This window comes from Rhinopithecus bieti, unplaced genomic scaffold, assembly GCF_001698545.2.
Source record: "Rhinopithecus bieti isolate Rb0 unplaced genomic scaffold, ASM169854v2 scaffold_74731, whole genome shotgun sequence".
NCBI classification, from domain to species: domain Eukaryota; kingdom Metazoa; phylum Chordata; class Mammalia; order Primates; family Cercopithecidae; genus Rhinopithecus; species Rhinopithecus bieti.
The window spans coordinates 553,890-577,598 of NW_016827918.1; the positions used below are offsets into that span (position 1 = coordinate 553,890).

A 23,709-nucleotide genomic window follows, 5' to 3' on the forward strand; every position below is an offset into this window, starting at 1 on the left:
GTTGGGATGGCTGGTGGAAGCACAGGAGATCTAGCTAATCAACCATTTTGTCAGAACTTTTCTGTCTTACATCTGGACCAGGACTTCTGAAGTTGAAAGACTTGGAGTTAACATCTTTGTACACGACTGTGCCATGAAGCAATGATGATTCCCATCCAGCTGCCTAAAGAGAAAGAGGTTTGTGTCAAACAAGTAGTGCAGCAAATAAATTGATCTAGTAATACCATCATTCCATGTACAGATTAGGAACCTCAGGGTCCTAAAGGCTTTAAATCTTTATATAATGGCATGGAGGTAGCAGACTGAGGGTTGCAATAGCTGGTGAGAACACAGAAGATCTATCTAATCTGAGGGTCCAAAAGGCTCAGTATCGTGCCCGGTGTCACACAGTGAGTGCATAACAGAATGTGGACCTGAACCAATAGCCATAGGAGGCCAAGCCGTGTGCTCTTCTCCCAGAGCATCATCAGAATGGGAGAGATTCTCAAAAATGCTCTTTGTAAACCATGAAAGCATTACTTTCTCATGTCCTACCATGAATTTATGCACCTGATGGAAAAATCTAATAACAAAGACTGAGTAGCATTTTTCAAACAACATTGAGCTGGGAGCAAGGAAGCTGGCTTCTGATATCAGCTTCACCCACAACTGTCTGTGCAGTAAACTAGTCACAGTGTTTCCCTAGGCCTCATTTTCCTCACCAGTAGAACAAAAGAGTAAGATTCGATAACTACTATGGTCCCTTCCAGACTTAAAGTTTCCAGACATACCGGTCCTTTACAGACTTAAATCTGTAGTTTGAAGTTGAGTCATCTCTGGCACCTACAACCTAATCCTTTGCCATCTACACTGGAAAAGAAAATCTTGTTACTTTTTTCAAATAGCTTATTTTTCAGTAGGACTGTATTTCAGCAAAAGGCTAGATTTGGAGTCAGAAGGACAAGTTTCAGTGTCCAGGTCCACTGCTGACCAGCGATGTGAACCTTGGAAGGTTTCTAATCTCTCTCAAGGTCGGGTTTCTTGAGTGTGTAATGGGGATGTCTGTCCTATGCTGCTCACAAGGATATTTCATGACTTAAGGGAAAACCCTTTACTGTAACACACTCTGTTGATGTAAGCTATTTTGACATGATCACCCTTGTTCCGCAGGAGAAGCTCAAATAGCAGATCTCTGAGGAAACCCATGCATGTTGAGGGAGTGGAGTTGGTGCTTTAGGAGGAAAATCTGTGTGTGGGCCTCAAGTCCCACCGCATGGGTCATAACCCATGCCTGACCCTGACAGAAAATCCTTCTAGAAGTAAAAGAGAAATAAAAGAAATCCACAATACCAAGGGATGAAAAGACAGCCATGAAAAAGTAACTTAAGGGGAGAGGAAGATGGGCTTATAACAGATTACAGGATGTTGTCAGTTTTAATAACGGGATGTAAAGAAAAGATTCTGTTTGCACACAGGGAGAAATTCTTTTCCTGGCTAGTCAGAGCACACCTTATGTACATTCTCAAGTCGTCTCTCATATGATTCATTTTTTTCACTGTAGATAAGGCTTTTATGGATGGATTATTTTTCTCAAATAATATTATTGCTTTATGATTAAAGTAAAGATTATTAACTCCTGAGGCAAGAAGATATAAAAGCTCTGGAAACTGTGACAGGGACCACTGGAGACACTGAAGAAGGCAGGGGCCCTCAGAGTCTTGGCTGCCAAACAGGTAATCCTCTTTGCGGTTGTTGATGGGGGGCTTTCTTTAAACATCTGTTTTCCTCTGTCAGCTATTAGCCAGGCCGGAAATGAAAAATTGTATTTCTAGCGAGGCTTGTCAGGCTTTCTGTTGCTGTGTTGTTTGTTTTAAATTATTTACCTTCTTTTCTTCCTTCACTGTAAAGAGCATTGGCTTTAGTGTCAAGCTGTTGGGTTAAATCTTGGCTCTGCAGTCTGGTAGGTCACTATAACCTCTGCCTCCCCGGTTCAAGTGATTCTCCTGCCTCAGCCTCCTGAGTAGCTGCGATTACACCACCGCACCCAGCTAATTTTTGTATTTTTTAATAGAGACAGGGTTTTGCCATGTTGGCCAGGCTGGTCTCGAACTCCTGACCTCAGGTGATCCACCCGCCTCGGCCTCTCAAAGTGCTGGGATTTCAGCCATGAGCCAGTACGCCCGGCCCAGTGCAGCTTACTTATGAACATGACATGTAGGCATTCGATGAATGCCAGTTCACTTTATTTGAGAGTTAGATTGTATGTTCAGATTTTTTAATCATAAAGTATGATTAAATGTGGATTCAATGAATTAACTCATTTTAATAATTATTTGGGAGAGAAATCCAGAACTCAGTTTCATACTTATATTAAAACAAAGCCCAGACAGATGAAAATAGAAGAGAACACTGATAAATAGTTTAACCTTATGGGACAGTAATGGGCAGTCTTTTGATATAAATTTAAAAAATATTTTAAAACATAAAAAAAATTTTTTTGAAAATTTCAGAATGGCAAAATTATAAGAGAAAATACAAACTGAGAAATCCTATTAGTAACACGTGAAATGCAATAAACATACAAAAGGATCTCACGAATTGGAGAAAAAAACAATGAAATGGAAAATGCACAAAACTGTAAACTGAAAATTCACCAAATACAAAAGCAAATCATTATATAAAAGATGTTCAACTTCATTAGTAATTATAAAATATTTTAAATCACTAAGATTCTTTAATATACCAAAATTAACCAAAAATTTGACAAAATTAAGCATTCACTGGGAGCTTAGGGAACCAATCCTTTTAGTGCCCTATTAATGAGGTAAATGGCACAGCCCACACATTTAACAAAGGGTATTAAAATGACAATGTGCATGCTGTGTGATGCCACAACCCTACATACGAGAATTTATACTAAAGAAAAAATTAAAAATGCATTAAAGTTATGTGAGTGCAAGAAAAATGTATTACAATCAATCTTTTTCTGAGAAACAAAACCAGGTTATAGGACGATATGATCCTATTTATATAAAATTGTACACGAAAGATATCTGTAAGCTACTTACCAAATTATTTATCTCCTGGACGTGGGGTTTACTTCTTATTTTCTAGTTTTGCATTGATTTTCTAATAGCTCATGTGTTGTTTGCTAATGGGGAAAAGATAAAGCCATGTTCTTTATTTTTAAAAATGATGTCAACTAAGTGTAAAGGAAAGAGTGCTGATGGAGTCAGATCCGCTTGTAGCTGGTGTCCATGAACAAATGACTTCATACTTACTGACCTCAGGTTTTCTCATCTGTAAAATGTGGGTATTGGACACTGTGCTCACGTTTAATTTTAACATTTAAAAATTCAATGTCGGCCGGGCGCGGTGGCTCACGCCTGTAATCCCAGCACTTTGGGAGGCCGAGGCGGGCGGATCACAAGGTCAGGAGATCGAGACCACGGTGAAACCCCGTCTCTACTAAAAATACAAAAAATTAGCCGGCGCGGTGGCGGGCGCCTGTAGTCCCAGCTACTCGGGAGGCTGAGGCAGGAGAATGGCGTGAACCCGGGAGGCAGAGCTTGCAGTGAGCCGAGATCGCGCCACTGCACTCCAGCCTGGGCGACAGAGCGAGACTCCGTCTCAAAAAAAAAAAAAAAAAAAAAAAATTCAATGTCGGAGCCACTCTATTGGATTTTCTTGACACAAAATGCCCATATCTGCCTTATCCGTGAGGAAGCTTGCCTTGGGCGCCCTCTGCTGGCTCTCCTGAAGCTAACAGGGGCGAGTGCTCGGTGGTTTACAAATTGCCTCTATTCAGACTGTGAAACTGTTCAGCCTACTATAGTTAAATCTCTGGCACCGGCCCAGGAGGTCTTGCAGGTAAGAACAAAATCTCTTAAAAGTTTCTGACCTGTACATCTAACTTGAGATTCCCTTCATTATAAAGTCTGGATTTAGCCAGGAAAATATTGTATTATTTTCCTCCATATGTGAGTCGGCATCTAGATTCCTGGGTCCTTCTCACCTGTGCAAATGTGTTCAGATTTGCAGATCAAGGAGAACCCAGGAGTTTTAAAGAAGCGCTAGTAAGGTCTCCGAGATCCTTGCAGTAGCTACATCCTCAAGGGAGGAGGAAGATGGCTTCCAGAAGCATGCGGTTGCTCCTATTGCTGAGCTGCCTGGCCAAAATAGGAGTCCCGGGCGGTGAGTATTCATCACGTAGCTGGAACTGAGCCACAGCCAGTGTTCACACAGCCCACGTGGGACACCCTTCCATTCACCCACAAAAACATGTAGGAACTGCAGGAAATAGGTTTTTAAACATGGAGATGAAAAACAAAGACAAGTACTAAAAAATTCAAGGGCTCTAGAATCCAACAAAACCCAATTCCATATGATTATAACCCATACTTAAATCATCAGTTAAGTGTAAGTTATAACATTAATTTAGCAAGTTTATTGTGAAGGGCAGAGATAATGTGTTTAAAACACCTGTTGCCTAGCAGATTGTCAATAAGTCATAGCCATAATCAGAATTCCTCAATGCTTATGCACTGGTTTACCATTTGAGCATTATTAGGGATTCCAGTTTGCAAGGGACCTACAGTCGAGTTGGAGAGATGGCGCTTAAACATTTATAGATCACACATCAAGTGCAAAGTAACATGGCAACAAAGTGAGTAGCAATATTGTAGAATCCACCAATAGAGAAAGCAGGGGAGGAACATTGTACAAGTGAGCTAAGAAGGAATGTCACAGAATACCAGAAATGGAAGGAAATTAAAATGTGATCTCATCTGGTGTAGTTTCTTTGTTCTATTCACAAGGAAAATGGATTCCAGAAAAGGGTAGAGATTTGCCCAACGTCACACAGTAAGACTAAGTGATGTTTGGGCTTCTAGTGCCTTTCACAGTCTCATGTGGCCTTGCTGGGTGTTGAGCATGTAAGAGTGAGTGAAGAATCCATGTTTGAGCATTGCCTCTGTTGAGAAGAGGGCTTCCAGAGGGGTCCAGTGCTGTCTGTTACTTAGCACTGCTACTGCTGGGGAATGCCCTCGGCCAATGGTAGGATGGTTTGGAAGGACATATGAAGAGAAGCAAGGTTCTTTGGGCATCGTCTTGGCCCCTACGGCTGCAGTCGGTGGTCCTAGTCATAGCTTATCCTTAATATGTCCTCCATGGCTATTTGCCTTCAACCCTACACCCGTTCGCTGAACTATCTCAGGCTTCTCAGGACCTGTGGAACTCAGCCATGTGAGAGAAACAGTACAAGAGAGTGCAAGGCTCTGAGGGGCTGCTTTTGAGCCCCTCCTGCAGAGCTGTCTTCTGTGGCCATTTCTACATGGCCAGGTGGTTCCCTGCCACTCTTGTTCTGTGCTGACTTCAGGCCTCCTTAATGAAACTTGAAATTTGCCCAAGCTATATCCTGGGGAATGTGATACAACCCTCTTCCCACCCCTGGGGATCTCACTAACCTCTCTGGCTTCTCTCCTGAGGAGGAAATGTAGACACAACACTCACTACAGATCCTTCAGTTTCTCTTTTCCAGGTAGATCTCCCTCCCAGCTGTAGAAGGACGTTCTACTTATTTTTACTATCTTGGTGGATCCTCCCTTATGACATATCCTAAATGTTCTTTGCACTGCCCTACTTAAGAGAAATAGAGGGGACTTAGAAATTGATTTTCTCTCTCAGTGAATATTAGACTCTTGTTGCTTCCACAGTGAGTTCTTTGTCCTGATACCTGCCCTTCACCTGAAGTAATTCATGGCATTAATTCAGTGAGCGGGGAGACATAGAGCAACATCATTTATGGACACTAAAATAACTTCATCTGGCTTATCTTTTCAAAACTATTACATAATAATGATGATGGGTGTTAATAGTTTCAGGTTTTAACTAGCTACTGTTTATCGAACAATGCCTATACACTAAGCTCTGTACTAATCACTGTATGTGAGTTATCTTAATTAATCCTCCCAACAACTGTGTGAAGAAGGCATATATTGTTGATCCCACTGTACAGACAAGAAAAGTAAAGCTAAAAGAGATTAAATCACGTTTCTAAGGTCACACATGTAATAAGTGATGGAGTAGAAAGAGTATTAGAGTCGTCCAGGCAAGATGCTAGAAGCTGAAACCTCTTGACAATGCATGTGTAGAGATGAGGGGCTCTAGCACCATGTAAGGTGGGGTCAAGGTTCTAAGGAAACATTGACTTCTCTCCCAGTTTCCACCGCACTCCACATCTGGATAACCTCAGTAGTTTACTCACCCCTGTGAGGAGGTTCCCTTCTCTGTACAATGGAAATGGTTATCCACACCTATCTCTCAGGGAGGCTCTGGTAATTAAACAAAATAATCTCAACGAATGTGCTTGACCCATATAGGATTTAAAGCATTAACTTGAGCATCATTACTAAGATGACTAAGACTTGGAGTCAGACTGTCTGCCTGGGGTCAAATCTTGCTTTTATCATTTATTTGCTGTAGGATCCTGGGACATGATGACCTCTTTCTGCCTTTGCTTCTTCATCTGGAACATAGGAATAATGACAAGGTCATTATGAAGATGATTAGAATATATGTAAATGGTCTGGACCTGCCTCGGGTACATAGTAAATGCTCAGTAAATGTGTGGAGTAAGGCCGGGTGCGGTGGCTCATGCCTGTAATCCCAGAACTTTGAGACACCAAGGCGGGTAGATCACTTGAGCCCAGAAGTTCGAGATCAGCCTGGGCAACGTGGTGAAACTCTGTCTCTACTAAAAAAAGTACAAAAAACTAGCCTGGTATGGTGGGTGCTCCCAGCTACTCGGGAGGCTGAGGTGGGAGGACCACCTGAGCCCAGGAAGTCGAGGATGCAGTGAGCTGAGATGGTATCGCTGCACTCCAACCTGGGCAATGGGAGTGGGGTAGCAGAAGGCAGAGCCACAGCACAGCAGAGCAGCTGTTAGTTGCATATCTAGGAGCTAAAATGTCTCCACCAGGGGGCTCACAGCCATAGCTGCAACATTGCAGAGTGTGGGGCAGAGGGGAGGGGAGAGAGATGAAGGGAGGAAGGAGGAGGGGGAGAAAAAGAATGAGAAGCAGGGAACAGACAGTCATAGGCAAGGAGGGACACACATAGGCAGAGAGACAAAAGAGACAGAGAGTACAAAGACAGGGAGAGAACTGAGAGATGCATAGAAAATCAAAGACGGAGATGCACAAACAGAAAATTGAACACAGAGAGATGGTCAGACAGAGAGCAACACTCAGAGAAACACAAAGAGAGTCAGAGAAAGGAGAGAAAGAGAAGAGAGAGAGTNTGTTAGTTGCATATCTAGGAGCTAAAATGTCTCCACCAGGGGGCTCACAGCCATAGCTGCAACATTGCAGAGTGTGGGGCAGAGGGGAGGGGAGAGAGATGAAGGGAGGAAGGAGGAGGGGAGAAAAGAATGAGAAGCAGGGAACAGACAGTCATAGGCAAGGAGGGACACACATAGGCAGAGAGACAAAAGAGACAGAGAGTACAAAGACAGGGAGAGAACTGAGAGATGCATAGAAAATCAAAGACGGAGATGCACAAACAGAAAATTGAACACAGAGAGATGGTCAGACAGAGAGCAACACTCAGAGAAACACAAAGAGAGTCAGAGAAAGGAGAGAAAGAGAAGAGAGAGAGTCGTGATTGTCTGGGCTCCAGCATGGTCTTGGGTCTTCTTCACTTTGACCACTCTGACCCTCCAAGTCCTCCGCGTGTGTCCCTAGGCCCTCTGCTTTCATGGCTTGGATCCAGGGAAACAAGGACCATGGTGGTAGAGGGTCTGTCCTAATATGTTTGCTCACAGAATGCCAAGGAGAGTTGCTTCAGAGGGCACAAGACCAAACCAGGAGCCCCAGGTGTGATGCCAGGGGTCTTTGTCCTCGGGCCAAAGGTCAGAGATTTGGGTTCCTCTTTGCCACCTCTTTCAGAACAGTCTCACCGGTATTACAACGGAAGGCATGTTTTCGCAGCTGTCCCTTTCTGAAATTCAAGCCCATGTCATATCTGCCCTCTGGTAATCAATGGCCAGCCTTCTCTTAAGAAGATCAATTTTTCCTTGAAGTGCAAGGATTTCTTTTCCTCCTGACAAAATAATCAAGGCAGCCCAGTTAATTATTTCTGTTTCTAAGTTTTGAATTTCTTATTTTTATAAAGGTTGGGAGGGCTGGTAGCAGTAATATAGATTTTGAAGTCATAGAGAACGGGATCTGCAAAGCAGCTTTTCTATCTTTCTTGGGCAGATGACCACCCTGAGCCTGTTCCCTCACCTCCTCAAGCAATCTTGATAAAAATACAATACGGATAAAACACTTAACATGGTGCCTGGCACCAAGAAAGCACCTCGCAGGGTGAGGGGCAGAAAGGGGAGGGGAGAGAGATAGAAAATGAGCAAGAAGGGGGAGAAAAAAGAAGGAGAGCAGAAAACAGACAGTCGTAGACAAGGAGGGACACACAAAGACACGGAGACAAAAGAGACAGAGATGGAGAGTACAAAGACAGGGAGAGAACAGAGAGGTGATAGAAAGTCAAGCATCTTATTTACAAAAGCTGGTGATAGTGGTACTAGTAGTAACAGCAATGGCATAAAGGCTGCGTTTTATTTATCATAAAATTATATTCATATTTCTGAATGTAGTAGAAGATGAAGCATTTAAATACATGAATATCTTTGCTGTTTGTTTGTAGTATATTTGACATACTCACTGAAACCTTTCCTGCCTTGCCTTAGCTAGGTTGGTCATTATTCATTATTCACAGATACCAGGAATAGCACATACAAAGGATCTAAAGCTACACTGAGCATTCATGTTCCAAGATGGAGCTGGGACTGTGGCATAGAAGCATGTGGCTGGATAGGGGCATACAGCCAGGTTATAGAATCTCTTACATGCTAGATGAGCAGAGAGCTCCTCTGAAAGCAATGGGGAGCCCTGGGAGATGTACGGGCAGGAGCTGAAATAAAACAGAAGAGTGGGGCAAATAAGAGACAGTAGTATCATTTGAATGAGGAGAGAAAAAATACTGTTATGACAGCTGCAGTCTGTGGACGTCCCTTATGGAAGGAAACACTTTTGCACCCATCATGGTGTCAGAAGGTAGCCACATGGTCACAAAGCCTACACTTGCTAGCTTGACATCCCCTTGATCACCTGTTGCCTCTGTACATCCAGTCATCTCCCCCTCTTTATAAACCTTCAGATACAGCGACATTGCCCATTCACCAGTTGACTAGCAGGAAAATCATGTGCCTCCCTGAATCATGGATTCCTTTGCTTCTAAGCCCTGGCTCTTTCCTATTTCTGCCACGGTTGCCTGAAGGACACCCTGTATCTTAAGCCCTTAAGGCAGACTTAAGTGCTTGCTGTTTCTATGCATGCCCTCACATTCCTGCTTCCTTTGCCTAAAATGTTCCCTCCCCCAGTACTGACACATAGCCCACCTATGCTCAAGTTCCAATCAAGTTGCCATGTAACCCGTCCCTTGTCTCCCGGGCCAAAGTGACTTCTCCCTCCTTGGAATGCCCCAAACTACCAATTTATGTCCCTCATCCACTCTTGTGATGCCTTAAATCATAGTTGTCTGACCTTCACTATTCATACAAGATTCCGTCAGCTGCTGAGAATCTGTTCCAGTTATGTGTGTCTATCTAGTCCAATTATGTACGTGTGTCTATTCCAATTATGCATTCCAGAACTGGGGAGATAACCACAGCATGGGTTCAGGGGACCCACTGGACTCGCTGGACCCACTGTGAGGCAGATCAAGCTAAAACTGCATTGATCACCTGACTTCCATAACCCCTACTCTGACTGGTGGACCACAGTGACATTTTCTTGGAATTAGTGTCAGTTCAGAGGCAGTGTCCAGTAATCGCAGAAACACAGTCACACTGGTAAAAGGCCTTAGGGCCCTTTGGGAAAAGCCAGAAGAAGGGTAAACTGTATACATTTTTGGCAGTGTAGTAGGAATCTTCATGAAGGGACTCTCTTCATTCAAGGGGTTCCTGATTGCAAGCTGTATCAAGTCTGGGAATTGATTGTTTTTGCTATCATAACGTGCAATTGCCTTTTGTTTATGTGCAGATATCATCGTGAGACCCAGCTGTGCTCCTGGATGGTTTTACCACAAGTCCAATTGCTATGGTTACTTCAGGAAGCTGAGGAACTGGACTGATGCTGAGGTAAGAAATTTGCCGCCTGCTTGGCCTGGGCTTTCTAGAGCAAAGGACCAGCCAGAGCCTCAGATCTCATTTGATTCAGGATCAAGTGTCCTTCCTGGGCACTATGAAGAGAAGCCCCTTTGGCTGGTGAAATGGAGAGAAGAGGGTTGTGTGTTCACTCGTTCAATTCCATAAGCATTGCTGAAGCAGGTGCTGTATGCCAGACCCTAGGTGGGCTACAAGCACATACGGATACATAGGAAATAGCCCCTACCCTCAGCAAGCTCAATGTCAGTAAAGGAGACAGAAACACATCAATCAAAGGAGGACGAGAAGATGAGGAATTCACAGAAAGGATAATGGAGTTGCTATAAGAGATTTACCAGAGAGAGGGGTGTGTAGACACTCCTGGAGCAGACACCTTGGAGCCGCCAACAGAAGGTGAAGCAGTCCAAGAAACTGTGGAAACTTTTCCACTGCTCTACACAGTCCACAAACATGTCCATTTTATTTCATTGAAGTTTTGTCTGAGAGATAACCAAATAGACAGTCAAAGTAAGTTATCTCAGCCACGTGTGGGGAGTCGATGCTGCCGAATTGTGATTAATTAGGGGAGTCATATGGGTACATTTGGCATGATCTGGGCCCATGCGGTCTTAGAATCCCTGTATAAAACTAGACAACGAAAAACAGAAAACAAACAAACAAAAACAAGAATGAAGTACCTACCACATGCCAGCTACTGAGGCTATGAACGTATTCTCTGGCCTTAGAAAGCCCAGGGTTAATGTGACATTGAAACAGAACATTTCAAAGCAACATGAGTATAAATGACTTGCCCAAGTTTACACTGAGAATAACTGACGCAGCAACCCCAGCAGAGTCTGAGCTGAGTCCTAAATAATTGTATAAAAAGGGGAGAGAAACGGAGCGAAGAAAGGGCTTCCCAGACTCTGTCCCTGAAAAGAAAATGAGCTCGTGGAGAGGAATAGCCTTTCTCTGTGAAAACAAAGAGAACAAAGAGGAAGATGTCTGGGAACCGTGGAGTAATAGAGACCTGAGTTTACATCACTACTCTGCAATTCACTAGGTACCTCCCTTTACCTGTTTCCCTACTGGAAAGTGGGATAATACTTTTTACTTCATGGACTTGTCAGGAGGATTCATTAAAACAACTTGCATAAAGCCTATGGCACATGGTAGACGCCAATTCAGGGTCTCAAGAAAGAACAGCCCACAGGATTGACACTGAACCTTAACAAAGTTAACAGGACCAGGATGCAGAGGGGCTGCTGGGACGGTGAGGCCAAAGGGGACCCCTCAAACCCAACAAGGGCTATGAGGCTCCCTGATTCCTCACCAGGGTTGCTACTGCCCTTGGCTCTTGAGACCCCTGGAAGCTGATAGAGGCAACGTGAGAAGCACATGGACATGCGACCTTGAGCTTGAGAGGCAGAGGCCTGAGTTCTAGTTACAGCTCCAGCAGTACCAGTTGTGTGGACTGGGAGGGAGGCTATCACGTACATACTCCAAGCCTGTTTCCCCTTCTGACACAGGATCTTTTGTGGCTGGTACCCAGTGGGCACTCAATAAATACTGTCTGGTCATCTGACTGGCATACCTCATGGGCCTGAGAATTAAATAGAATTACAGTGAAGCATGCTGGTATTGTAAGTGGTTTGTAAGTGTGCGGACTAAATTATTATTAAATAGTAACCAGATCTAATCTTGGGTAAATTAGTAAAAGCAAGAATGGGAGCAGTAAAAACCTAAGCAACCCAAACTAAAACTGTATTGAATTAATTCAATTTCTTGTCATGTAACACAACCTCAGAAGAGAATAAAATAAAGTTTATATACACATGCCCATATATATAAACATTTACCTTGTTTAATTGAACAATTAGGTTTCTGGTTACAGAACAAGAATTTGTCATGCCATGTGTTTCATACAATCCTTAAAACAGTGAGTGATTACCATTTATTCACCCACAAGAAAAATTCAGATTGCATGGCCTTGGATGTGAAAGAAGACAGCACTTTTGCAAAGGACCTCAGAAGGAAAAATTTGGGATCAATATGCAGACATACAGGAGTAAGACAGATTTGGGATTAGAGCTGAAAGTTTTAAAAGTTGCAACAAAGCGGATAGTTACATATCTGCCTCTAGTGCCCAGGAAACCCCCAAATCCAACCAGATTTGGTGGCATGGTTATTGTTGAGGAAAGGCAAAGGGGTGGGCACATTCACCTTCAATCAGCAGGAATTCTCCACCAGCACCGGGAGCCGTCTCCTCTCCTCTGGAGGATCACCTCACATGTTTAGGCAATTGATCCATGCCCATTCACTAGCAAGTCAAAATAAGTTACAGACTACTGCTTACAATTTACAATGTGGTATTCTTATGTAACATAGGCTAATAATAATTTAAAATAAACACAATGTAGGCTTAGGAATTAGGGAGAGCGGGGCTCTCTTCCTGTGTCCAGTTGCCCTTTCCTGATCCTCTGTCTTCCCATCTGTAAACTAAAGGTGGGCCCCGTCTCCTTGGGCTGCTGTTAGGACGGAATGGTGGGGTGCCCAGTGTATTGGAGGTGTCCCGCGAAGAGCACTGCCGTAACGTCTGTTCTCTGATGCACATTGTGTTCATGTTCTGACACTTCTGAAATCAGGTGTGTGCTACCAACACGCTGTGTCATAGTGTATCATAGATTCATTGACAGTGATTTTATTTTCTTTCTTCATGGGACATAAAATAATGCCACATTTTACAATCAGCAGTTTCTTAGATCTGTCAAAATGCAGTCTTATAACACAATAGGTCTCATGACAGGTCCTAGGTAGCAGTAATTATTTTACAGATGAAGAAACTGAGCCTCAGAGAGGTGAAGTGACTTGTCAAGGTCACATACGCCCCTGAGATGCAAGACCAGGACCCCGGGCACGTCCTTAGACCCCCAATCTCTCGCCCTGGCCTTGCACTGCCTCTTTCTCGAGACTGAACGCTGCGGTAGTTGTGTTCTCTCCCAGGCTGGCAGGAAGCCTTCTGCGGGGTTTAGAGCACTCTGTGTGGAGGAAGTGGGGGCTGCGTGAGTCCCTCCTGCTTGGCACACTAGCTTTCTGAGGAGAGGGCTGTGCTTTAAACATGCAGGCATCATTAACAGGACCTCTCCTTGTACGTAGCTCGAATGTCAGTCTTATGAAAACGGAGCCCACCTGGCATCTATCCTGAATGTAAAGGAAGCCAGCACCATAGCAAAGTACATAAGTGGCTATCAGAGAAGCCAGCCCGTGTGGACTGGCCTGCATGACCCACAGAAGGTAACCTCAGACTTGGCCACAAAGGCCCTCTTGGGAAAGCCAGGCTGGCATCCTCTTTTTTGAGGAATGACCTCCCGGCCTATAACGGGCACACAGCGGGTGGATCTTCTCCAGATGCGCCTCCAGCTGACAGAGACCAAGGCCTCAAGGTCAGGGGCCCAGTTCTGGCCCTCGGTGGAGGATATGATTTAAACGTATAGACCTTTGTCTAATTAAGGCCCTCCTGAAAGGCAGAACACAAAATTATCAGCTTTTTTTCTTTTTTTTTTCTTTTTTTTGAGACAGAGTCTTGCTCTGTCGCCCGGGGCTGGAGTGCAGTGGCCGGATCTCAGCTCACTGCCAGCTCTGCCTCCCGGGTTCACGCCATTCTCCTGGCTCAACCTCCCGAGTAGCTGGGACTACAGGCGCCCACCACCTCGCCCGGCTAGTTTTTTGTATTTTTTAGTAGAGACGGGGTTTCACCGTGTTAGCCAGGATGGTCTCGATCTCCTGACCTCGTGATCCGCCCGTCTCGGCCTCCCAAAGTGCTGGGATTACAGACTTGAGCCACCGTGCCCGGCCTAATTATCAGCTTTCTAAAGCCTTAACAAGTTTGTGTGTGTGTGTGTGTGTGTGTACACACGGGCCTATTATGAGACAGATCAATCAAATCTCCATTGGATCTTGAGTTAAAGTTGAAAACTTTCAGCTAGCTTTTTTTTTTTTTTTTTTATGCTCTAATTTTCTTTATGTTATCCTTGACGCTTTTCACTGTAACTTCCTGTTCTTTTCATCAATACCTTATTGTAAGAACTGACGTGAGCGGTCTTTGTAAGGAACAGCTGTTGTTGAGGTCTAGGTGTGGGGTCTTAGTTAACAGGTTCTTGGTGGGGCTTCTTTAGTTGACTCAAACAAACACAGGGAAATAAAGCGGGAACCCCCATACTTCCTGCTTCTTAATAAAACTCTGAAGATACCACACATTCATCACCCTCTTTCATGAACATGTATGTGTTCATCCCTTAGTATTTGTCTATAAATATCTTATGGCTTTTTCTCTTTTAAATATTATGTTCCAGAAAATGAATAATCCTTTACCGTAGTTGTTACAAATATTTTATACAATTATTTCATTTTTAAGGTCATTTATTTGACTATCAGAAATTTTGCATTTTTATGTATTCACATAGCTATCAGTCAGAACCCTGTCATTCAGATGGAATAAATACTTACATCTATTTCTATTTCTTGCAGTAACATTGGTAACATTTTCCTATTAGTGGCTGAGTGGAATGACTTTCTTTTCTTCCTTCTTTAAGCATTTCTGCACTTTCCCAACGTTTGCAATGAAAACATGTTTTAAAGGGGACTGAAGGGACTTCCTTGGCTGTGGCAGGTGGGTTGCTGAGCTGTACGCCTCTCCATCTCCTGTTGTTGCAGAGGCAGCGGTGGCAGTGGATTGATGGGGCCATGTATCTGTACAGATCCTGGTCTGGCAAGTCCATGGGTGGCAACAAGCACTGTGCTGAGATGAGCTCCAATAACAGTAAGTTCTAATGCGCCACCCCTCACCGCTTCTCAATACGCAGACCCTTCCCTTTACCTAGTAAGAGCAAAAATAGACACAGGGGACTCTGCCCTCCCCATTCCACACCAACAACTCTTCTCCAGCAGGGCAGTGGCTTTGCCACAGACGTTGGTTACCAACCTTCAGTCCTGTGTGATCACTTTACAGTCTTTGTCATATCAATGTTCCAGCTGTTGCTATTTACTCAATATTTTCTTTAAATCCATTCAATTTTTTCTGAAATACACTTATTTTAAAATCACATTCTATACCACGAGGGGGATATAGATCCCATTCTGGGAAACCCAGACCACAGGGAGTAAATATATACGGTGAAAACAGATAAATCTCTTCTGACTTCTTTAAAATGAGGGTTTGCCATGAGCCCCGGAAAGCCGGGCTTTGCCTCAGTTCTTCCCTCCTGTTTCCCTGAATCCTGTCCCCAGAATGCAGTGGCCTGAAACTCAGTGCAGGCTGCACACACTTGCATGAGCCTCCTCCTTTCCCTGGCCTGCTTTCATTCTTTGTCTTTATGCTCATGAGTTAGGCTTTTCAGCATTCATACTGGTGACACCTTGGGCTGGGTACTTCTTGGTTGTGGGGGCTATCCTGTACTTTGCAGGAGGTTGAGCAGCATCCCTGGTCTCTAATCGGTAGGTGCCAGCAGCACTCTTCCTCCCAGGTCGTGAAAAATATCTCCAGGAATGACCAAGTGTTTCCTGTGGAGGGCAAATTCCCCCCCTGGTGAGAACCATGACGAATAAGCGGTGTAGAAAACTTCAGCTGTACAAGATCACAGAATATTAAAGAATACTCAACGCCAAAGGTCATACACTTGAGAATATCCCAGTGGGTCTAATAGGCCATCATAGTGACACCAGGACCCCCTGCCAGTCAAGAAGTCAGCCTGGGGCAGGCCTGGGCTGAGGTCTCAGCTATTGGGCTGGGGAAGGGAGGGACTCCGCCACCCCCAGCAGGACATAGGGGAAGTTTAATGTTTTCTGAGGAATAAACTTATAAGAAGGAAAAAGAGAGTGAGAAAACTTTCTAACAGCACGAGGCGAAGAGCAGACATGATGAGACACACTCTGAGGAAAACCCTCAGGGATAAACAGCCAGAGAAGGGATTTTCACAGACCGGTGAGAGCACAGCTGCTGCTGTTCAAGGCAGAAGTCAGCTCAGATGGAAAGAAGAGAATCAAAACCAATAGGCAGAGGCTACCAACAAGTGGATTTTTATTCTAATCAAGGAAAACAATGTTGAACAGTTAGCACTGCTCAAACACATAACGAGCTACCCCAGGAAGCAGTGAGAAACTTTATAGCCAGAGTTAACCAAGCAAAAGGTGGACATTGTAGTTTTTATTGCAGTTGACACATTGAAAGTGTTAGAAGCGAGGCTCCATGGCACAAAAGAATCAAATGAGGAACAATTGTAAAAATACCAATATCAGGGATTCGCTTTTCAGACCTGCAACATCAGACTCTCCGGGGCTGGAGGCCAGACTTGGTTTGGGAGCAGTAGACCAGATGCCTCCCCAAGTCCCTCACATTCCCCAGATTTTGACATTCCCACTGGACAAAGTTCTCAAACAAAAGTCCTTTCCCTGTGAGTCGATGATCACATCAGCAAACTTCAGTGCGAAGTTGCCTCTGTTGTGTGTGTGGATGGGAACCAGAAGACTGAAGCTCTCTGGGAACAGCACGTCTTTGGGTTCCTTTCCTTTCCCACGGTTACTCACCCAGCTCGTGGCTATCAGAACACTGGCTCTCAAGGCAGAAAAGCACAAGGAATGAAGCAAGGATTTGAGGAAAACTGGTGGAAGGTAGAGTTTAAAAGCACATCCCCCTCAGCCACATCAGTACAATGGATTTTGCTCCCCACTCTGTTTCTAATTTTTTTTACATTCAAAATGTATATAATATTAATGCCCCAATACACAGCCACACACACATTCTTGTTCTGTCTCTGTGACAGAGCTATTCCTTTTTTATATCTCTTTAGAAAGAATTTCAGAGTATTTTACTTGGTGTGTTTCTTTCTCACCCTTTCTGACCCTCCCCTTTACATCAGAACGTGTTTTGTGACTCCGGAAAATTGCAGCTTGCAATTTTTCCTGATGTTTTGCTGGTCCACTTTGAGACATTTAATAATGATAAGTGGGATTTTGCAGTTTGCAAAGAAATTTCATATTCAGTATACATTGAGGTCAAGAGCATGGGTTCTGCATTCTGAATGCCCAGGGTAGAATCCCAGCTCCTCCTAACTGAGCTGTGTGACCCTGTGCAGATCTCTTACTTCTCTGTGCCTCAAATGCCTCTTTATAAAAAGGAGGAAATAATCGTCCTAATCATCTGAATACATGTGGCGTGTTTATCATGTGCAAGCTGGGCTCATGGCTCCGTGGCCTGGAGGAGAGGGAAAGTAAGGTCCCTCACTCACCTTTCCCTGCACTCCACCTCTGGTGAGGTGGGAAAAGTAGACCTCTCTAGCTTAGTGCCCATGGTGAGCTGTGCTGTGCTTGATTGTTTGAAGTTGCTGTACTAGCTTATCCACAGGCTGAATGGGCAGCAACCTCAAAAGGACCGGCTGATGAGTCAGTCTCAAGCCCAGCCCATGGCCTTGTGCCGTATTTTCTTTGCCCCACACTGTGAAAGTACCCACAAGCTTGCAGGGCCCATTTCATTTACACTCTGTGGCCCCTGCACTGAGCACTATGGATGCAGGCATGGGCAGGCCCCATCCTCTGTGGCTTCTGAGAACTAGGAGTGGGAGGGGCACACCTCACCTCTTCCTCTCCCCAGAGCTCTCACCCACCCCACACACACTGGGAACAGGGTCAGATCTGCAGGTCAGGGCCCAAGCAGACACCTAGCCAGGGAACAACTCCTCACTCTGCTGCAGACACCCATGGATGACAAGTGACGCTGTGGAACTTGGCTTCTGGGAGGGAAATAGCTGGATCTTGCCTCAAAAATACTTCAGTCCTTCAAAAGGCCACCTCCGCCTTGGGCTCAGTCCTTTTTCATAAGCAGATGGCCTGTTGGGATGTGAATGGCTTTAGCAGCTTTCAGTTCTTTTAACTTTGAACAGGAGCTTCTTAGAGCCTAGGAAAGGCCACCCTCAGATCCTCACTGTGTCCTGCTTCAACACAAGAGCCCCTCGTTCTCAGTTGATTCATGTCAACCCCTGCCTTTCCTCAAAAGCAGTGCTGGAGTGGAGCTTTTGCCATGGTGTGTGACATTTAAAGTGTTTTTCTTTCATTGGGAAAGTTAGTATCTGTCTTAAGGTTCTCCAGGGAAACAGAAGTAGTTGGATGTATATATAGAGAGACAAAGATTTACTTTGAGGAATTTGCTCACGCAGTTGTGGGGGCTGTCAAGTCTGAAAACCACAGGGCAGGCCAGCAGCCTGGAAATTCTTGCAGGAGTTAATGTTGTGGTCTTGAGTCCAAAGACAGTCTGGAGGCAAAATTTCTTCCTCTTTGGGAGACCAGGCTTTTCTCTTAAGGCCTTCAATTGATTGGAGGAGGCCCACCCACATGATGGAGGGTCATCTGCTTTACTCAGAGTCTACTGATATTTAAACATTAATCACATCTAAAAAACATCTTCATAGCAATCAAACAACTGTACACCATAGCCTAGCCAAGTTGACACCAAAAGTCAACTGTCATATCGCTTTATCTATAACTCCAAGAAAAACACCCGGATAACTCTGGCAAGCTCAGTACAGGACTGAATGGATTTAAATGTCTGTTTATTTTCTTACAGACTTTTTAACTTGGAGCAGCAACGAATGCAACAAGCACCAACACTTCCTGTGCAAGTACCGACCATAGAGCACGAATCAAGATTCTGTTAACTCCTGCATAGCCCCGTGCTCTTCCTTTCTGTTTTCTGCTAGCCTGGTTAAATCTGCTCATTATTTCAGAGGGGAAACCTAGCAAACTAAGAGCGATAAGGCCCCTACTGCACTGGCTTTTTTAGGCTTAGTGACAGAAACTTTAGCAATGGCACAGTAGTGGCTTCTAGCTCTAAATGTTTGCCCCGCCATCCCTTTCCACAGTATCCTTCTTCCCTCCTCCCCTCTCTCTGGCTGTCTTGAGCAGTCTAGAAGAGTGCATCTCCAGCCAATTGAAACAGCTGGGTCTTTGACCATAAGAAGTAAAGATTTGAAGACAGAAGAAGAAACTCAGGAGCAAGCTTCTAGCTGCATTCAGCTTCTACACCCCTCTGCCCTCTCTCCATTGCCTATACCCCACCCCAGCCACTCAACTCCTGCTTTTTTTTCCTTTGGCCATGGGAAGGTTTACCAGTAGAATCCTTGCTAGGCTGATGTGGGCCATACATTCCTTTAATAAACCACTGTGTATATAAGAGGTTGCTGTGTTCCAGTTCAGTAGTGGTGAAAGTGGAAAAGTGAAATAAGACCAAGAAATACACCCATGTGCTTCTTCGTCTCCTTCATCTGAGTCTCTGCCTCCTCCACCCCAGCAACAGCACTGGTTCAAGGAGAGGAGAGATGCAGGTGACCTGCCTGCCAACTTCTGAGCAGGGTTGGGCAAGTGGGTGCTATTTAATTGTGAGTGCTTCTCAGCTTATGAGGGGGATGACAGTCACAGCCGGTATGGTGGAGCTGACCTGGACCCTGGACACTCATCTCCCCCACTGCCACTGACAACCTGTGTGGCCTTGTGTGACTCTCTTTGCCCTGTGAGGTTTGGAATGGCTTACGGGGTGGTTACTTCAATAATGAGGAGGTGATTTTGCCTACAAACAGATATATGACTCCCTAGGTCACAAATCTGCATGGTCATGTAAAAAGAAACAAATATGGACTCAATGATTACAGCGTATGGCTGCGGTATGATCACATTCGCATTCCTTAGAGGGAAATGCCACCAGACAGGAGAGGCCACGTGGATTGGCCCTGCAGTTCAGGCTGTGTGGATCGCCACTTGCTTTATTCATGATGTGCTGCCAACTGGTAAACACACCGAGTCTTATTCCCTAGTCTGAGAACACTCCCCTCTCATATTAGCAGGCTAAGACCAGCTACTGAGTGCTGGCTGAAAGAAGAGTAAAAAGAAAAGGGAAATGGAAGACACAGAGCCTCGGCCCTAACCAGTTCTCCTTCTACTCTCCCTTCCTTTCTTCTTCCTTCATCCATCACGCCCTTGTCATTCTTCTGGTTGTCAAAGAGGAAAACACCAGAAAGAATGTATTGCTCCTCTCAAGTATAAAAAGACTGGATAATCCAAAAGATAACTCTCCTAATAGTGATATTTCAGAGAAGGTGACAGGCAAATGGAAAAGGCTCGTTCTTTCAAAGCATATAGTTACCTTCAGCAAAACTGCAACCACCAACTCCCAAGGGGGTCTGGGCAAGTCACTGTCAGAGAAACAAACAAAAGTATCAGACTGCATGATAGAGATAAAAGATAAATTGGGAATACCAGACTATTAAGAACAACAATAGAACCCTGTTGGAACAAGTGCCAGATTCTGCAGTATTACCTGTAAGAACCGAAAAAAATGCAAAGGAAATATGGCTGAGAATATTTCAGAAAGGTAGAAGCTCTCAGTTTTTTCTGACTATGGCACATATGAAAGTTAAAAAAAAAAAAAAAAAAAAAAAAAAAAAAACACCATGGCCCACCTCCCTCTCCTAATTTATTTGCTTTTCAAGAGGAAAATTCCGCATGATAGCAAAGAAGTAGAGATGAACAGAATAAAATCCAAAAAATTACAGATAGCAAATCTACCAAGACAAAATAAAGTCAAGTCATTCTATAAATATTTACAATATATAAAAATATTTACAATATATTTAAAAATAGTTCCAGTTAAAGAGCATCACCAACTTAAGATCATCTTGGTGATGTAATAATAACAAGGATCCCTCCCTGAAATTGCTGAAATGCTAACCGTCTGCATGTGTGCATATGCTGGGAAAGGCATGGATAAGAAGTCACCCATCTTATTGGAAGGCTGGGATAGTACGGAGTTAATTCTAGAACTGTCATGACTTTCATTTATGTATGTAAAATTTTAATAATCCTCAATAATTCACTGAGTGGATATATCATTCAACACATCTTTATTTAATGCATACTGTGTTCCAAGAACTCATTTTAGAAGCTGAAAATCCATCAGTGAGCAAAACAGATAAAATTCCTTGCAATCATCTACTCCCCATCCCTTTCATCAGGGATGGAGAGTGGATCTAGACAAACAACAAACTAAATAAGTAAAGGACAGAGTATGGGATGATGACAACAGCTGTGGTGAAAACATAAAGCCAGGAAGGGGCACAGGGAGCAGGGATGTGTTGGAGTGTGTATGGAATGGGTGCTATGCTTCCCCTGCTCCTTTGGTCACAACTGACAGCCAGACTGTTTCAGCATAAAAAAAAAAAAAAATGTATGGGTTTATGTCACTCCACAGTCCGTAAGTATATTTGAGCTTCAGGTATAACTTGACCAACAGCTCAACAAAGTTGCCAGATGGGAGTTTTCTCTATTTTGTGACCATTTTTGCTGGGGATTAGCTTCATTATCTGGCCCCATCTAGTGCAAGGTGGCTGAAGCAGGTCCAGCCTCACCTCTACCAGGAAAGAGATCCACAACCCTTAAACAGGAGCCTCAAAATGAAGCCTCATTGGCCAGGAAAGGCCCTACATGAGTTATGTGCTCATTCTCCAACCAATTAAGGTAGCAAGGAGGATAGAATGTGATGATTAACTTAGCGAAGTCATCACCTGTTACTCCTCTAGAGCCCATGAGTTTATGCAGCTTCACCTGAAGGGCAGGACCACTTCTCAGCCATATGGTGCCTTTGTAGAAATAGATTTAAAAAAAGATGCCCCTTCTTTGTAAGAAGACATAGCCCCATGGACTCTCAGAATCAAGACAGGCTGGAATTTAGCCCCTTCTTGCCCTCTTAGTTGTGTACTTTTGTGCAGTGCACAAACTAGACAATCCTATTCTGTGGCCCACTGTACATGGAAGGGGAGTAGGACAGCATAGTTCTCAACACAGGGGACCAAGGACCATGCTTTGGGAAATTTTATCCTAACGCCTTACTGCAAGAATTTAGAACCAGGAGTCTCAACTGAGACTGGGGAAGCATCTGATGTGAGAAATAAAATTCAGGTAAGTATTGTTTCCTGAGATGTGCCTATTTATATGACTCCAGCCATGGCTCATGGCAGTTTATTATGATGGGAAGAGCAAAGGGTTAAGAGTTAAGCCACACTAGAACTGTCTGACTCTGCCTCACACTGGCTGTGTGACATTGCGCCTACAGTGTCTGAGCCTTTGTTTTCTTTTCTCCAGGATTTGAGGATTAATTTAAATAAGATATGTAATGCATTTGGAATGGGGCCTGCCATAAATGCTTAGCAAATGTTATTGTCACCATTTTAAATCTTTGTGATCTCGAATATATGTCTCTCTTCCAAACCACAGTTTGTTTATCTATAAAATGGGGGCCTTAAACTAAATCCCAATGCTTATAGGGTTTCCTTAGATGTGAATAAGTGAAGGGCAATTTGAACTGGGAAATGAGAATGCAAATCAATTTCTTTCAACCATGTGAGAGCCAAACAAAGCAGGTCTGTTGACCTTTGCCCATGGGGCCAGTTGACAACCCTGGAATAAACAATCCCTTTCAGCTCCAGCATTATCTTGTTCTGTTTATATCTGGATCCTGTACTTCCCTAAGTCAAGAATCAGTCTCTAAAGTCACTGAGAACTTTTACAAAAGTAAGTGAATATGAAACAAAAGAATATGCACAATAATAAGGGATCAGATATGTATCCTACTTGAGGACAGTCATTTCAGGCTATGTTGGAACCAAGGAACAGACAGTATAGACATATAAGCAGGTTATGAAAGTAGAAGATTATGAGCAACCTCAAAGCCCTGCCCTGCTGCCCAAGGACCCCATGAAAGACAGCTGGAGAGGAAATTTTAGGGACAAGGTGGAGCAAAAAGAAACCTGCAGGTGGAATTCTGGATTTGGGAGTAATGACTGACTGACTTTAAACCTTTTTAAGGTTCTAGAATATAGTATTATATCATAGTAAATTTATAGTCAATAGTAAATACATGATTGATTGATCATATCTTATTTAAAACTATTATTGCTTCCAAAAACTTCAGAAGATAGAATTAAGACAACGAACACAACTAGAATCTGTTAACTTAGAAGGACTGTGACTGGGTGCAGTAGCTCACGTCTGTAATCCCAGCACTTTGGGAGGCCGAGGCAGGTGGATCACCTGAGGTCAGGAGTTCGAGACCAGCCTGGCCAACATAGTGAAACCCCATCTCTACTAAAAATACAAAAATTAGCCAGGTGTAGTGGCTGGTGCCTGTAATCCCAGCTACTTGGGAGGCTGAAGCATGAGAATTACTTGATCCTGGGAGGCAGAGGTTGCAGTGAGCCGAGCTGAGATGGCCTCGGTGACAGAGACTCTGTCCCCCCCCCCAAAAAAAAGAAGAAAAGAAAGAAAAAGAAAGAAAGAAAGAAACAATGCATCAATTTTCATTGAAACACAAACTTTTTTTGTATTATGAATTAAAATGGAATCATCACAATACCTATTAATAAACCTTCCAAAAATAAGGGGAGGATTAGCATAGAAAAAAGGAAAGCAGATAGACAGTGTTTTGTTTT

The 23,709-nt window shown here is 43.8% G+C and overlaps 1 protein-coding gene across 1 annotated transcript; it reads left to right on the forward strand.

Moving 5' to 3' along the window:
• Positions 1 to 1,540: 1,540 nt before the first annotated feature.
• REG4 (regenerating family member 4) lies at positions 1,541 to 19,403 on the forward strand. The gene is made up of 6 exons (XM_017864159.1): positions 1,541 to 1,712; positions 4,013 to 4,173; positions 10,080 to 10,177; positions 13,340 to 13,477; positions 14,897 to 15,002; positions 18,798 to 19,403. The coding sequence occupies exons 2-6, from the start codon at positions 4,107 to 4,109 to the stop codon at positions 18,863 to 18,865; spliced, it is 477 nt and encodes a 158-aa protein (XP_017719648.1). The 5' UTR covers positions 1,541 to 1,712; positions 4,013 to 4,106; the 3' UTR covers positions 18,866 to 19,403.
• Positions 19,404 to 23,709: the final 4,306 nt, after the last annotated feature.